This window comes from Seriola lalandi, unplaced genomic scaffold (assembly GCF_002814215.2).
Source record: "Seriola lalandi dorsalis isolate HSWRI2012SDOR001 ecotype SW California unplaced genomic scaffold, Sedor1 jcf7180002054866, whole genome shotgun sequence".
NCBI classification, from domain to species: Eukaryota; Metazoa; Chordata; class Actinopteri; order Carangiformes; family Carangidae; genus Seriola; species Seriola lalandi.
Window position 1 is genome coordinate 751,871 of NW_019525419.1, and position 15,679 is coordinate 767,549.

At 40.4% G+C, this 15,679-nt stretch overlaps 2 protein-coding genes across 5 annotated transcripts in view; both read left to right on the forward strand.

Annotated features, from left to right (window-relative positions):
* The window catches only part of crtc1a (CREB regulated transcription coactivator 1a), a 21,484-nt gene extending 13,421 nt beyond the window's left edge, over positions 1 to 8,063 (forward strand). For all 4 annotated transcript variants that reach the window (XM_023428125.2, XM_087179797.1, XM_087179796.1 and 1 more), the window contains 3 exons: positions 1,870 to 1,953; positions 2,092 to 2,272; positions 3,085 to 8,063. In XM_023428125.2, coding sequence (XP_023283893.1) covers positions 1,870 to 1,953; positions 2,092 to 2,272; positions 3,085 to 3,290 — 471 coding nt within the window. In that variant the 3' untranslated portion in view covers positions 3,291 to 8,063. The remainder of the gene's footprint in view (positions 1 to 1,869; positions 1,954 to 2,091; positions 2,273 to 3,084) is intronic.
* A 1,418-nt stretch (positions 8,064 to 9,481) lies between these two features.
* crsp7 (cofactor required for Sp1 transcriptional activation, subunit 7) lies at positions 9,482 to 14,732 on the forward strand. The gene is made up of 3 exons (XM_023428150.2): positions 9,482 to 9,812; positions 10,860 to 10,934; positions 11,027 to 14,732. Exons 1-3 carry the CDS (start codon positions 9,741 to 9,743, stop codon positions 12,797 to 12,799), a joined length of 1,920 nt encoding a protein of 639 aa, XP_023283918.1. The 5' UTR covers positions 9,482 to 9,740; the 3' UTR covers positions 12,800 to 14,732.
* Positions 14,733 to 15,679: the final 947 nt, after the last annotated feature.

The following is a 15,679-nucleotide window of genomic DNA, read 5'->3' on the forward strand; positions in this document are numbered from 1 at the left end:
GGGGGGCATTTCTGAGGAAAAGCTGCTGATCATTCCCATGGTTGAATCTCAACAAACAGGGTGGTGCTGTAAGATAAGGTAAACATGGATCAGGGTTGTTAATCTCAGTCAGTCGGTAAAGAGGTAGTAGTGTAAATTGTTCACTGCTCGTAGAAAATTTGCCTGAATAAATCCTTTAATTACATGTTAAACTGTACAGTATGTACAGTATTAAATTCAGTATTGAAAACATATAAAGCCTTTAAACAATCAGGTAGCATTTTAACTAAGCACTTGCTTCTACTGAATTGTAAGTGTGACTTTGTATCCTTGAAACGCTGAGGAAGAGAAAACGTTGCAAGTGACAGTGATGATATACGCTCTGTGTGTGTGTGTGTGTGTGTGTGTGTGTGTGTGTGTGTGTGTGTGTATGTGTATGTATGTGTGTGTGCACATTTGTACATGTTCGTCCTGCTGTTTGCTTACCCAACTCACTTCTTTCCTGAGCTGAAGTGGCTCACTTGTAGTCCTGAGGTTATCCACGGGCTAAACCACAACTGACAGGCTGTGTGCTCTATTATCCTGCTCTGCCCTGTGGGGACATCTGCAGCACACACAGATAATTTGGTTTTGAACTAGGAGGAGCACGGGCTGAGAATATGATCCAATTACTTATACATTAAGAGGCCACGATGAAATAGGAGGATTTCTGCTGCTGGTTGAATGAGGACATTCAAATGAGGGACTTCAAGAGAATCATCTTTCATTGGATGAGTCAGTGGAGGGAGAATAAAGTCACAAATGGATTATTTTTTCAATAATTCACTTTATTTCATGTGAATTTCATTCCATTTGGTTCATGTTAATTAAAACACAGAGGCCAGAAGGCGGCAGAAGAGGCTCATGTGGAAGGAGGTGGCTCCGTCCGTATCTCTAGCTAACTGATTTTTGATATTTCATGGGTTTCCATTTGTCAGTATTATGTGTATATTGACCTTTGGGATAATAGTAAAGGGCATGGAATGGAGGTATTAATCTCTTATTTATTTATTTGCTTGCTTATTAACTAATTTAGTCATCTATTTATTTAGTTATTTATTTTACACCAAATAAAAGATATATTTTTGGGTTTCAATAATATCCACGCAATTTCTAAGTATTCTGGAGATGGAAAAAAGCTGCCAAAGTGGCCCTTGTGGTTCCTTGTAAGTAGCTCAGTCAGTGAAATATTTATGTGTAATTTCTTGTGGTAGTGAGTTTATGCCTGCTACACGTGTAAATATCACAGAAAACACTGCAAATAATGCAAGATGTTGAAAGTCTTGCAGGGACCCGCTTAGCTCGCATTTATTATTGAAACAGTAGGCTACACATTTCTTGGTGGACTGTCAGATGGTCGGTGTCTGTGTCTTAAGCTTCCTCTGAATTAAACGTTTCTTTGGCACCGTCTCCTTTTTCTGTGAGCACACATTTAAGCTGTGTTGATGCGTGAGCACACTGCAACGTGTACAAACATATTGTATCATGCACATACAGAACACTGGACGCATTACCATACATAAACTGGCTGCGAATCAGCAAAGCCAACTCTAAAGAGGAAAGACATTTACTTGCTTAAAATCACCTCAAAACAATGTAACAAAGAACAGTTTGTTGTTTCAGTGTTGTGACTGCTTTGACTGTGTCCTTTTCATATTCCACGTTTTATGTTAAATGTAAACAGTTGTATATAAAAGTTTGGGCATCCCCTGAAGTGAAAAGAAGTCAGTAGAAACTTTTGCATACAACTGTAACTTCTGCAGCGTGGCTCAAGGATATTCATACTGGTCGTCCGCACAAGGAGTTTTTACCTGCTTCTAAATAAACAGATTTGCTTGTTTCTTCCCGCAGCATAACTCCATACTGGGCAGCGTGTTCGCAGACTTCTACGACCAGCAGCTCCCATCCATCCAGGCCAGTGCCCTCTCTCAACAGGTACGGCCACTGTCTGTGTTGTCCAGGTTTAGCTCTGCTTTCTACCTGCTCTCGCTTCAGAGCGAGCACATGTTAGATACAGTTGCATAAGAAAAAATGTTGAGCAGTTTTCTCATTTCTTTCTGTTGTGATGGCCAGTTGGAGCAGTTCAACATGATTGAAACCCCCATCAGCTCTGACAGCTTGTACACCCAGACCTCCACCCTCAACTACTCCCAGGCGCTTATGATGGGTTTGACTGGTGGCCATTGCAACCTTCAGGACTCACAGCAGCTGGGCTACAGTAACCATGGCAACATCCCCAACATCATTCTCACAGGTGCTGCTTCGACATCGCTTGGCCTCTTGAATCTTACTGCAGACTTCTTGTTAAAGCACCAAACTTTAGACTCTCAGCGGTAGATGAAGCTTGTGCTTCATATGTGCTTACATGTCTATTTATTGTAACACTTTCTCTGAGACTGTGTCAACCAAAACCGAACATTATGAGCTTCACAAAGATATGATTGATTGTAAGTCTGCTATAATAGATTAGATTGTACCGGTGCACCCAATAAACTGTTGTTAATCTGCCACTCATGCAACAAGCAAATCTCTAAATGTAACAGGGACGTGTTGAGTTCGGTTCTTACTAGAAAGTGACATGTCTCACCAAATCTATGGGACATGAACCAGCCTGACACAGGTAAGCAGATTTTGAAATGAAGGAATACAGTATAAAAACACAAGGGAGTGAAGAATCTATATAAAGGAGACTGTCAAATTTTGCCATGAATGACAGTTACAGCAACAAAAAATTAACTCAGATTCATAACTCAAACCCTTGTTAATTTAGGAATAAATGAATTTGCCAATTGCGTTTAACAGAAATTTAAAGTCCCGCTGAGTTTTCCCTTCAGCTGTTTCTGAACTGAGTTTGTTGTGAACTGCCTCTTTACTGAAATGCATAATTAAGATGTCAAGATGTCAGGCCTCCTAAGTCATTATCAAATCATAACCCAGACTCCTCAACTGCTTTTCTTGCTGCCATTGATTTCTTTTTTCTTTTTTTTTTTAAATCAGGGATTCTGCCAACTAATGTGTTGAACTAGTACATCTGTTGTTTTAATTGGCCGTCTTGTTTCTCTGCAGTGAGTGGAGAGTCTCCCCCCTGCCTGCCCAAGGACCTGACAGGCCCACTGTCCACCGATGTCAGCTTTGATGTCGACTCCCAGTTCCCGCTGGACGATCTCAAAATTGACCCACTGACGCTGGATGGCCTGCACATGCTCAACGACCCAGACATGGTCCTCGCCGACCCCGCCACGGAGGACGCGTTTCGCCTCGACCGGCTCTAACCACCGCACAGCATGCTCATGCGCAGGTGTGTGAACGCTGTTGCCCCGGGCGGGGGGGTAGTGGAGGGGTAGGGGGAGGAGGTGAGAGTTTCTAGTCTGAAAGGATAAAACTAGGAGGAGCAGATTTCTGAAGTATGTTGGTATAGACCTCGTCTGGGCTTAGCATCGATTCCACACCAAGCGACCCAATCAAACCCCACAAGAGAGCTTTTAAAAGAAACTGTATTGTAAGAAAATGCATCGAAAATGTTTTTGAAGACTGCTGCCAGCCTCCCGTCTCTTTAGAACCGGAGAGATGATTTACGACTGATGACATACGAGTTATGGTATGAATCATGTTCGTGGTTCTTCTGTCATCCAGTTTTGATTTATTTCAGATACCTAGTTTTCATTTGAGGGAGCTTGATGAGAACATCATGAGGGCGGAAGTCTCGTATCTCTATCAATGACTGACTAAGCTATAAGCTGCAGAGCAAACCCTTCACAAACTACAGTGCACAGCTCGTCTGTTAACATAGAGTAGCTTGATAACTCAGAGGAAGCACATGTCAAGTTTAACCTCCCTCTGTGCTAGTACAGATATTAATTTTGCGCTGATCCCTGTGTGGTTTGTTAGAGGAGCCAAAGTCAGGTCCAGTTTGATTTGAGTGAAGATGTAAAGCGGAATGAGTCATTATTTTGCCACCTAAGTTATTTTTAGGAAATGCTGAATTTTGATTTTTACCATAGTAAATAGCAGTCATCAGTTATGCATGAAATCACAAATCACTGTGCATACTTGTTTTGCCTTAATAGCTTTACATTTTGTTTTTCTATTCTGTAAATGAGAAAAATAGTCATTTTTACTGTTTTACAGGTGGTTTGGCCTACAGTGTTCACAGTTGCATTATTGTAGTTGTACTTTTGAGGTGTGCTGATATTTATCCATTACTTCATCCACTGTCACTACCATATCATTTATCACATTCATTTATCAGTCTAATCTAAATGGATAAATGAATCCTTTGTTATGAAATAGATGTTTACAGGCGTGTTTTATTTTGCATTTTACATGTAAAGAATGTGATTAGATTTTGCGTAATAGTATCTATGCAAAACTACAGTGATTGATTTAGGACTGTAAAATGAGACATAAAATGAACCCTTATATAGAGGAAGCCAATGTGCAGGATTCTTACAGAATGCACAGTGATGGTGCCATGTTATATTTCTTTTGAAACACTATACATTTTGCTTTCAGACTAGTGATAGAGAAAAACAAAAAGGCTCGGTGAGTGTGACATACAGTAGAAAGTCTCCTGGATTACTCCCAAAGATGTGACCTCAGTGTAGTTGAGATATATATATTTTTCCAGACAATTGAACTGCCTCTATCCTAGAACAGCATTGTTGATGCAATGAGAATGTATTTAGGTCACATCTGTACAGCTGTGTTGTTGCCATCTTGTCCTCATCGCCTCTCATCTCTAGCCTTTATGTACTGTAGGACCAAAAATCTTTCACCTGTTCATTTTCTCCCAACAGAGGAGATGTGGCTGTTTTATATATGACTTTGCTTGTTTCCTTGACACTGCGGTGACACTGAATATCAGTTTCTTCGTCATGCTCATGTTGTGTGCTCCCCTCATCGAGCTCATGGTCTTTGGTTCTGCATTAATATGGCTTCAAGCATTTGCTCCTTTGTGTGTTTCTCAGTGAATGGATCCTTTGGATTCACTCGCAACTGTATGTCATTATTGCACTTTATGCATTTATTTAAACCACTGATTTATGAGAGTTTATACCAAACACCCCCTGTGACTGTTATGTGCACTGGACCTGTTTGCCCTGTCTTTGATTAAACTGCCTTCTTGTAAAAAACAAAAAAAAACAAAAGAGAAATATGAAAAAAAGCTAAATTATAGTTATTTTTGAAACGTCTTATATAGATTGTCTATTTAAAAGAGCTGTTTTTCTTAATCAGTGAATATTTTGTTAGCTCTCTACTGTTACACGGTTTTTCCAAAATTTTGGAAAGCATTTGTATTTTGGGACAGTGGTGATCAGAGCTGTGTCGGTCATGTTCCTGTGTTGCAGCTCTCTCTGCTACTGACAGCAGGTTCGGGTAAATTCAACTAAATGAACTATGTGTATAATTAATCACTGAGTAGCAGATTAAAAGTTTATTATTAAAATAGTTTAAGATACAGATATAGTGTGATTTCTCAAATGAGAACATTCACAAATTTGCGGGGCATATTATCACAATATTGTGCCAGGTGAGATCAATAGGTCCCTGAAATGTATTTTATGGAATCCATATTGTAATTCAGTCCAGGTATATTGTTATTAAAATGCCCATAAAATAGAGTATAATTTATTTTCTAGGACACTATATAGCCACTTCCCATCAATATTCCACACTATGAAAAAGGCTAATCTGTAGCTACTACATTATGTCTGTTGATGTGTGTCAAGGTCCTGTTGTGCCAGCATGTTTCACCATTATTCTCACACAGCGTGAATCAAAAATCTTCTAGGAAATGTGATCGAATCAGCTGAAATTGTTGACCTTGACCTTTTTTTTTCCTTTTCAAAAAATATTCTAATGTTCTGGATGCATCATGTTTCTGACTTTTGATGCAGTGGGGTTTTTTTTTTTTGTTTTTTTTTTGGCTTGTTATTTTCTATTTTAATAATTTTGTGACTGCATGAATCGCTGGACATGTTCGCCCCTCGATGGCTTGGGTTTTATTTCCGTTAAATGGTGGATTCAGCTTTGTTTGTCTAAGTGTTTTGTTTTTCTTGTGTGGTAAAATTGTCTTTTGTCCCTTTTGAATTCAGAGTCATGGATAGGCTAAGTAACTGCTACGTGAAGCCTAAAAGCATCAGAAATATGGTAATCAGCCTTTTATGCACATGTAGAAGCTGTTGTTTGGTACTATGTTTTACACTGCAATATACAGTATGTGCTTATTTTCTGTGCAACACACACAGTTTTATTATGTCATGGTATAGACTAGCTTTGTATATGGCTATTATAGGAACAATGTTTTTCGTGCTCTATGTGATATGATGTCAAAGTGAGAAAATGCACTGAGAAATACTGTGCTGCAATATGTTATTGTGGCTCTATATTCTCTGCTGGACCTCAGTCTTTATAGTGAGCCTGACATCTTTGTAGGTCCACTTTATGTTTTGATATTTCTTTGAACGTTCTTGTGGTCATGTAGATAGCTCTGACTGATGTGTTGCCTGTTACTGCCACCTTTTTATGCATCAACGTTCAGGTATCCATTGGTGTTACACCAGTGTTTACAGAAACAAGAGTTTACAACAGAGCAATGTTTGTTTTTCTTTTCATAAGATGTTTCAACTTAGTTCAATACTTTATCTACAATAACAGACTACATATGAACCACTTGCAGTGTAGATCAACTTTGAATCAGTAATGTAATTTCAATTGTACGACCGTTATTATATTCTTTCATCCCTGTGCATTTCAAGGCCCTGAAAGTACTTTTTATTTAATTCACAGACTTTCTTTCTGCAGAAATTCCCCTCCCTGTGTATGTCCCATTATTGGCAGCGTGCCAGCAGACGTTTTTTAAGAGAGTAGGTACTATGTAGATTTATTGGATTTAGCTTTACAAAAAAAATTGTCATCAGCACTGTTTATTCTTTTCTTTCTTTTTTTCTTTGTTAAATCAACAGTTAAGCCAAAAATCCAAAGTTCAAAACAGCCATAAATGAGAGAGAATTGAGACATCTTATCCTCCTAACTGTTGAAACACGTTGTTTTTCAAAATACTTTATTGCGGTACAAATTATTTCAGGCATAATATTATCAATGCATTGTTTACAACGAACATGATTACTGAAAGTCTTGCAGCATAACTTAAAGAGATGTGACTGATGTGTCCCGTCCACTACCTGAGAAATCTCTTTTCTGCATGATACTGAATTTCAAAATATGTCAGAAAATACCTTGACATGTTGTATTTTGCTTTAAATTAAGTATTTAGTTTTGCCTTTGTTTTATAATTCTGCAGTCAAACACTAATTTGTAGTGAATACAACTATATACATCTTGTCTGAGAAATCACATAGACATACAGTAAGAAATAACATTAGAAATAGCAGATACAAACACTGTATAGTCAGGCTACATATATATATATATATCCGTGTATGTATATATATATATATATATTGACTTTGTGACATAACATGTACACATAGTGAATCAGAAAGATGAAATGGAGACGTAATCATGTATGGTCACTCTGTGGGTTACCCACATCTATGAATCCTTTGTGTGCATTTTGAGGACTGCCCACTGCTGGTTCAAGCCTCATACAATGGCAGCTAAATTGTTACATAATGTATTTTGTTTCAGAGTACAGTGATACTATTCCAAACACTGCACATGCATTTTACTGCCGTGAAGGGGTGCGCTAAGCTCCTATAGTGCACCCACAGCAACAGGAAACATTATGCTCATAGAATATGCAAAATCTAGCGTTCTGCAGCACAGCTTGGCAAGTTGGTACTTTTTTTTGAGCTAACCCTTTAAAAAATGACTGGTTCAATCCTTCAAATTGTGTGTTTTCTAATTTCTGTCAAATCGGACCAAAAGAATCCAAGTTGGCTGTAAATGTGTGCTATATTCAAATGAAATATGCTTCTGTTTGAACTGTACCTGATGTATTTTTCTTGTGTGAAGGCTTATGTCTTTGTATCTTTGCATTATTATTTGTAAATGAAATGAGAATAAATATATCTGAATAAGCAGAGATGTTTCATCTTATTTTGTCCTTAGGTGGATTACAAAAAGAACTGGAAAACAAAGAGATAAAGCAGTAGCTGCATGGTGATTGCAGCCCCCATAACTGGCATAACTTAGACTTTCTCTCCCACTGCACAGCTTCACGCCCAGCATTTGCCGTGCCTCTCCCACTCTGTCCACACTAATGTGAGTTGATAGTAGACATTTTGCATGTGGGATGGGTAAGACAAAAGTCAAGATGACGAGCGGAAGATTTCTGTCTTTTTTTTTTTTTTAACAATAAGTAAGGTCATGATGATGTTGGGAAGGTTTTCATTTATTGGCTTATATTGCAGCTGTGGAGAAGCTACTTTGAGCCTGGAAGTGTTTTATTAGAACTGACACATCTCAAAATGAATCTCCAATTTTGATTTCTTAATACCAATACTTATGAAATTAGCAAGAAATTTGACAAGTTTATTTTTATGTTTGTAGATATTATATTTAGCCACTCGGGAATAAACATACTGCACTAAAACTAAGCATGACTGATCCCCTCACGCTGAAGTTCCCGCGCTTCACCACAACTGATACCCTTAAATGACTCAAGAGTGTTTTACAATCACTTTCCTCCAGCCATCATGACTCTCTCCTGGCTCAACCCCCTCTTACAGTTGTACCCTATTTTAAATGCATGACTCCATCTGCTGGTTGAATGTTGTAACATAAAGTCTGCAAGATCCATCATTCATAACAATCTATATGTTGTGACAAACACATTATTTGAGCTTCTGCCTCCTCAAAAAAACGGTGTGCATGTGTGAGATGCAATTATGGGAAAAAAATACCATGAGTTAATTTAAAAGAGTGTTAACTTCCTCAGCTGATTTTGATGCAATTCTCTCACCTGGGAGTGAAAGAGGAGAGATCTAACTGACAAAAAATAGTGTATTTTAAATGTATTACATGTAATCTTTTGCATTTTGATATCCATCCTTTGATTTGACATGTGGCTTTGGTGAAAGCTGAAATGATGAGTGTATAATTCAATTAGCCTAGTTAATTGCCAGAAAATCGACCAACAACAATATTTCGTATTGAAGAATTGAAGAAGACTTAAGCCAGAAAAAATGCCAAACATTCTTTTGCTGGATCTGCTGCACGTTTCTGTTTATGTAGTTTTGAACCTTGTAAGAAATCTGAACTGGCCACTGCCCACAATTTTCTGACATATTAATAGACTCATGCTCATTATTTTTTGTGGGGGACTGTTTCAAACTCCGTTGCTCAGTTCAGTGATCTGCTGTGTAAAATTAATTTACTATGGGTCAGTAAGACATTTAGAAAGAAGCAGTGGGGTATACCCAAGAGTGTAGGTGTACGGCAGGGATGTTTACTTGACTACGTGCAGACGTCAAAGCGCACTCACCGTATCCCAGCATGCAGCAGGAGGCCGTTGAGAGATCCAGCAGCTGGTAGTGAGTTGCTAGAGCGCCGAGCAGGCAGCAGCTAGCGGCCAACACAGCGCACACATTTCCCACTTCCATGTGAGACAAACTGAGCCGTGTACCTTACAGGCGACAGAAGAATATGCTGTTCGGACGCCTGACGTGTAACCGCAGCGGCTTTTGAGTCACCATTGTCACCCGGTTTTCATTTTGGAGGATTCCTCCCTCCATCCTCCGGATCGCACCGAACAGGCAATGACAACGGTCTCAGCAACCCCGCAGCAGATGAGGGACCGGCTGCTGCAGGCCATCGACAGTCAGAGCAATGTGAGTAACGCTAAAGCTAACAGGCTAGCTGGCGAACGTTAGCTTGTTTACCTGCACCCCAGGACACTCGACAAGGCAATTCACACAACAACTGTCAAATAACTGTGTATTGTTTGTTTTAAATATGCGTGTTTTATGTTTTGGGTGAGCACCAACATGTCCATGAAATGCGAAGAGAAGCCGAACTCTTCAGTTGACAGCTTGTAAGCTAACATAGCAGCAGTGTTGCCATGGTTAGACAGTAGTCCTGGCGTTAGCTGTATAGCATGCTAGCTGTTAGCTTAGCCCAAACACAGAAGCGACTTTAGAGTATTTCACGGCATGGACGTAAAGCATACATATTCCCTAGGAATACTCATTTTAGTATTGAATCGTCTGCTTGTTTAATCAGTTGACTAGATGATGTTTCGTTGTTGATTGTTTCACACCAAAAATTCCATGTTAACGAAGTGTGAGCGGTAGCTAGCTTACTCTTAGCTTGAAAAGCTGAAGCTACGTTGTAGGAAATAGTCGGATCCTTCCTTCTCAAGTTAGTTAAATGCTAGCGGTAGCCAATTCAGCTAACAGGTAAGTCTGCCGACACTCGCTGATTGACTTTGTCGACAGGACGAAGAAACTCGCTTAGATTAAAGTTTGTGTTTTTTTCCTAGTTTTGGCTTTTGTTCGCATGCTACACTTCTATTAAAACCTTTGCAACGAAAAAGGTTTTTGGAGTTGACACTTTTCCATCTTTACTTTTCAGCGTCGTACAGACAGACAAGCTAATGTTTCCCAGGCTAACGTGAAAGCTAACGTTAACGCGCCCCACATACACACGTTGTAGGCACGATTCAATGGCTTTCACATCAATTTGGGAGACTTGGTTAATCATGCCAGTAGTGGTCATTAACGTTGTTTTTCTTCATAAATAAAGAGTAATTGGAATTCCAATTCAACAATCACTTTTACTGTTATTTCCACAGGTAATGGTTGAGTTTAGGCTAATACCAAATATTTGCTTTGTGTGGAGGTGAAGTAATACAAAATGTTTGTATTTCCTCCCTGCAGATATGCAATATGGTGGTTGTATTGGAGGTAATTGCCTGTCTTGAAAAATATCCTATCACCAAAGAAGCACTTGAGGTAAGACAAGTAATTAAACCAGAACTACTACTTCATGTAGAAAATTTGTGAGCTTTATTTGTTTCTAACTGTCACACACATTATTTATGTAGGAAACTCGACTAGGAAAGTTGATCAATGATGTCAGGAAGAAGACCAAGGATGAAGACCTTGCAAAGCGTGCTAAGAAACTCTTAAGGAACTGGCAAAAGCTGATTGAACCCGGGCCAGCTGTGGCTGCGAGTGCCCCAGGGTCTACCAATGGTAGTTCTCATCCCTGCAGAACAGATGCCTCTCCTCCTGATATTTCTGTGTCAGGGAAGGGTGTCACTGAGGTCAAAATCAGAAATGATGTTCACAACACATATTCACCAAAAGCTGAAAAATCAAGCAGTCGTAAGCGGCGGGCAGAGCACAGAGACAGTGGAGTGCACTTACCAGAAAAAATCTCCAAGATGTCTCCATATGATAACAATGTTTCACCACCACCCACCAATGGGATTGCAGGCAGTCCAGATGCCCAGCCTGATCAGGAGGTTGTTCCGTCTCCTGACAGATCTCGAATAGAGCACCTTGATAACGATAAAACCAACAGAATTCCGGTTAATGCTGTCAAGCCTCGCCCCAGCTCCCCTGGAGTGGCCAAACTACCTAGCACTTCCTCTTTGATCAAGGTTGCTGTGATGCAGCAACAGGCCAGACTGGATGAAGGAGGAGGAGGGGGCTATTATCAAGCCAAAAGTCCCCGTGGCCTCACTACCAGTCCAAGGAGCATGAAGCAAGACACAGTGACCAAGCGCTCTTCAGTATATGCACAGAAAGGAACTCCAATCCCAAGCCCTTCCTCTAGGGACTCTCCCTTGTCTTTGTCCCAGCCTGTGTCCTCTCCAGCCCAAGCATCATACGCTGACAAGCTGCCACATTCTTCTCATAGGTCCTCAATGCACTGGCCCAGTTCGTCAGAAGTCCCCTCTCATTGCCCACCACAAGACATATCTGCAACACTGGAATCCCTGTCAGTCTCCCCTTCAACCTCTCTCCCCCAACAGAACTCAGAACTACACAGACCGACATCTGAGGGAGCCATGGCTGTGTCTGATGACACAGACGGGTCAACGGCCCCTAACTCGGAGCATAAAAGGAGGAAGTACAGGTCTAGAGACTACTCTGTCAACTTAGATGGCCAGAAAATAGAGGACACGACTAAACCTGTACGGTTAAAAGAACGCAGACTAACATTTGACCCTGTGACAGGTCAGATCAAACCTCTGGTACATAAAGAACCTTCTCAAACAGAGGAAATCCCCAATCCTGAACCTTCTGAATCTAGGCAGAGAACTGAAAGCACTGTACAACAGCCCACTCCCCCAGTCCCTGCCCCGGCCCCGGCTCCAGCCCCAGCCCCCGCCCCAGCCCCAGCCCCAACCCCAACTCCAACTCCAACTCCAACTCCAGCCCTAGCCCCATCCTCAGCCCCAGGCCCTAGCCCTAACCCTTTCCACCAAACAAACTGGAAGGAGCTGTCCAGAAATGAAATCATCCAGTCCTACTTGAACCTTCAGAGCAATGTGCTCACCTCCTCAGGGGTCCAGGCCCCTAGTGCACACTTTTTCATGTCAGAGTATCTGAAAAGGGAAGAACAGGAGATTAAGGATTCAAGGAAGACACATGTTCTGCAGACGGACAGCTCAGTAGGGGATTTACCAGGCGTGAGCCGGGAGGTGACAGACGAGGACCTGGACAGGATACACACACAGCACTGGCCAGGGGTGAATGGTTGTTATGATACCAAGGGCACCTGGTATGATTGGACAGAGTGCATATCATTGGACCCTCATGGGGATGAAAGCAAATTGAACATCCTGCCATATGTTTGCCTAGACTGAGGGGTTTGGGACGGTTGCTGTCCTTTTCCACTCCTTTCTTTGTCTCTACAGAGACAAGATACTTTGTGATTTTGTTTGTCCACTGTGAGTTTAGCAAAAGCCAGGCCTGCTAAACTCCCCCATGCCTCTTCTTCTTTCTGTGATAATCTATTGAGATTTTGGTATAAAAAGAGTAAAGATATTAAAAGAAGTAGTTGAGTTTGTAATACCAAGGGCTGTTTCTGTTTTATTTTTCAAACTGAAAGCCACAGGAATAATGAGGCCCTAGCTGCAGAGTGCTGGTACTAACACAGAAGGCCTAAAAGAGAGGGCATAATTATCCCAGACAACCAGAAATGGTGTTATGATGTGAATTCTTAATGTTCAGAATTGTACCCCTGTTTCAGGGTTATTGGGATGATACTGCCTTCTTCTTTTACCTTCTAGTTTCTAATGAGGAATTACAATCTAGTGTTAAATTTGAGGGGAAGGCTGGGGTTTAGCTGTCCTGTCCAGACCGCTATGTTGGTGCCCAGAAAAGGTGTTGATAGAGCTCATCTAGCACAGGTAGAGCTGAACATGTCCAGAGTATGAAATTCTGGAGCATATTTGGCAGTTACAAGAAGCTTTATGTGAGATATAAAGAGTAAATTATAAATTTCGTATCATGTATACATCTATTTATTTTTGACCAGTTCATCAAAACAGATGTTCAAAAACCTATAGATTTCTTTTTTTTTTTTCCTGTTTGCATCACAATGTTGTCAGCCTAATCTTCAATGTTAAAGGGGGCATACAAATGTTTTTGCATGGTCTTTCTTTAAGATTGATCAATGCATTTGGTTATTAACATTCCATACTCCACCCTTCACCCAGTTTCACTCTCTCTGTCTCATCACACAGCTCTTATATGTCCAAGTAATCTCAACTGTTGAGAAGTAAATCCTGAGAAATTATTTGGTTTCAAATGGTTCCATTAAATAGTGTGGTGCTACTTTGAAACTTCACTACAGTGAAAACTATTGCCACCCACTAATTCTCTCCCAAGCCAATCAATACTTGCATTTGAGACGAAAAAAAAAAAAAAGGAAATGTTTGAATGCTGGAACTCACTTTGTTTCCATTCCTTTAGATATTGTTTGCCTTCTGAAAATCCTTGACTTTTGTATGTTAAACAGCCTTAGTGAATGTACAGGATTGAGACCTCTTATGCACTTGTACATAAGTTGACAATTTGTTGGTCATTTCATCGCTGACTTGATTCAAGTGTGAATAGTGAGTGATCCTCCCACAAGTTACAGTTATGTGCCCGTAGTTTATTCAGACACACTTAAAGTTCTTTCAGCTGCTTTCAAGAGTCTAGAAAAAAAATTAGGACATTGTTTTGAGGTAGCATTTCCTTTGCTTCCATTTTTAAATACAGCAAACATAAAAGGGAGAGAGAAAGCTGTGTGCATCAGATATTCTTGGTATTGTTCATGTGACAACTAATACTTAATTTTGTTTTCCCTTTATACTCATCAGTCACTACCACTTTTTCTTCACAATTTGAATTAAGATAGGCTTATGCGCAGCCTTTCTTGTTGGTTTGTTTGTTTGTTCTTTCAGTCATTCATCCCTACCAATGTGCCTTGGTAAATGGTTAATCTGGATTTGCTTCCGCATAAAACACGCCTGTCTGTGGAGCTGGGTTTATGTGCGAGAATTCCAAATCCCATGATCAAAATGAAGCTGGTATATGCACCGTTTCTGTTAACTTTTTGTACACATTGATCAAGCAAGGGTGAAGCTGCAGACAATGAGAAACTGCACAACAACACAGCTGGCAATAAAGGAAAAGTGCTACAACTGGTTGATAAGAACCTGTTTTCTGGAGTTTTGACTGGGGCATCTTTATTTGTTCAGTGTTTAACATCTCTCAATTGTTTGAAAAATAAAATGATCTAAATCTTCAGCTCAGTCGACTGACTGGTGGGTCTTTTACAGTGCAATTGATCTTGAATATTTCTCCCGAAATGGAAACTTAAAGGTCAGTCTGAGCTCGGTACAGTTCTGCTTTCTGTTTTGAGCCGCCACACTGTAGAAGTTGCTGTAATTTGTTGTACTTACCCAGTTCATCCACGTGGGGGAGCACGTTATCCATTTGCCTCTTTAGTCTGCATCAGTATGTATGATGTAAGGGGTGGGATGGTATGAGTAATTTCAGTGGGGAACAATATAATTTTTGCAAGCCCAAAGGGAATATTGAGCATCTATTTTTAAACAAAACAATCATACTTAAGATTCCCATCAGCTTCCATCTGTGGAAGCTGGGAATTGTTATCACCTCAGTTAAGAAATTGCCTTGTGTGCAAAAGTGACATTTTTATTAGCATTGTGGCCTCAACAGAGACCGCATATGGGTCCCTACATGTTTGACAGTTTGATGGACTGAGGGGGCATCACAGCTACATCACTTCCTGCCATGACTCAGTGAGCTGATGTCATCTCATATAAGTAGTCTATTAGGATGAGTAACTGGCCTCCCCTCGGGTATATTTACTCTGACTCTGAATCAGCCCTCTGCTCACCTGTATGACGTAATTACCAGCCATATAAAAGTTGAGAAATAACAGCTGTGTTTACGACCAGACACACTGTCAGAGGAGAGACACCTGGGCTTATGTCATTATTACGTTCCCAAGATTTTACGTCCCATCTTGTCTGGTTTGAATCTGTGGAGAAGGATTGGCAATGTATCATGAAGGATTCAGACTCAGCGAACACTACGTCAGGTTGAAGTTGTGCATTTCACTGAAATCTGCTGATGTTGATATTGGACCTGCAACTGATCACCTTCATTACTGATTAATCTGCTGAACTTTGTCTTCATGAATTGATTGCTTTGTCTGTACGATCTCC

Bases quoted from the DNA above. Each gene is read 5' to 3' on its own strand.
- crsp7 (XM_023428150.2), top strand. From the start codon at position 9,741: ATGACAACGGTCTCAGCAACCCCGCAGCAGATGAGGGACCGGCTGCTG. The intron at 9,813-10,859 runs GTGAGTAACGCT...TCCTCCCTGCAG, and splicing joins CCATCGACAGTCAGAGCAAT to ATATGCAATATGGTGGTTGT. The intron at 10,935-11,026 runs GTAAGACAAGTA...TTATTTATGTAG, and splicing joins TCACCAAAGAAGCACTTGAG to GAAACTCGACTAGGAAAGTT.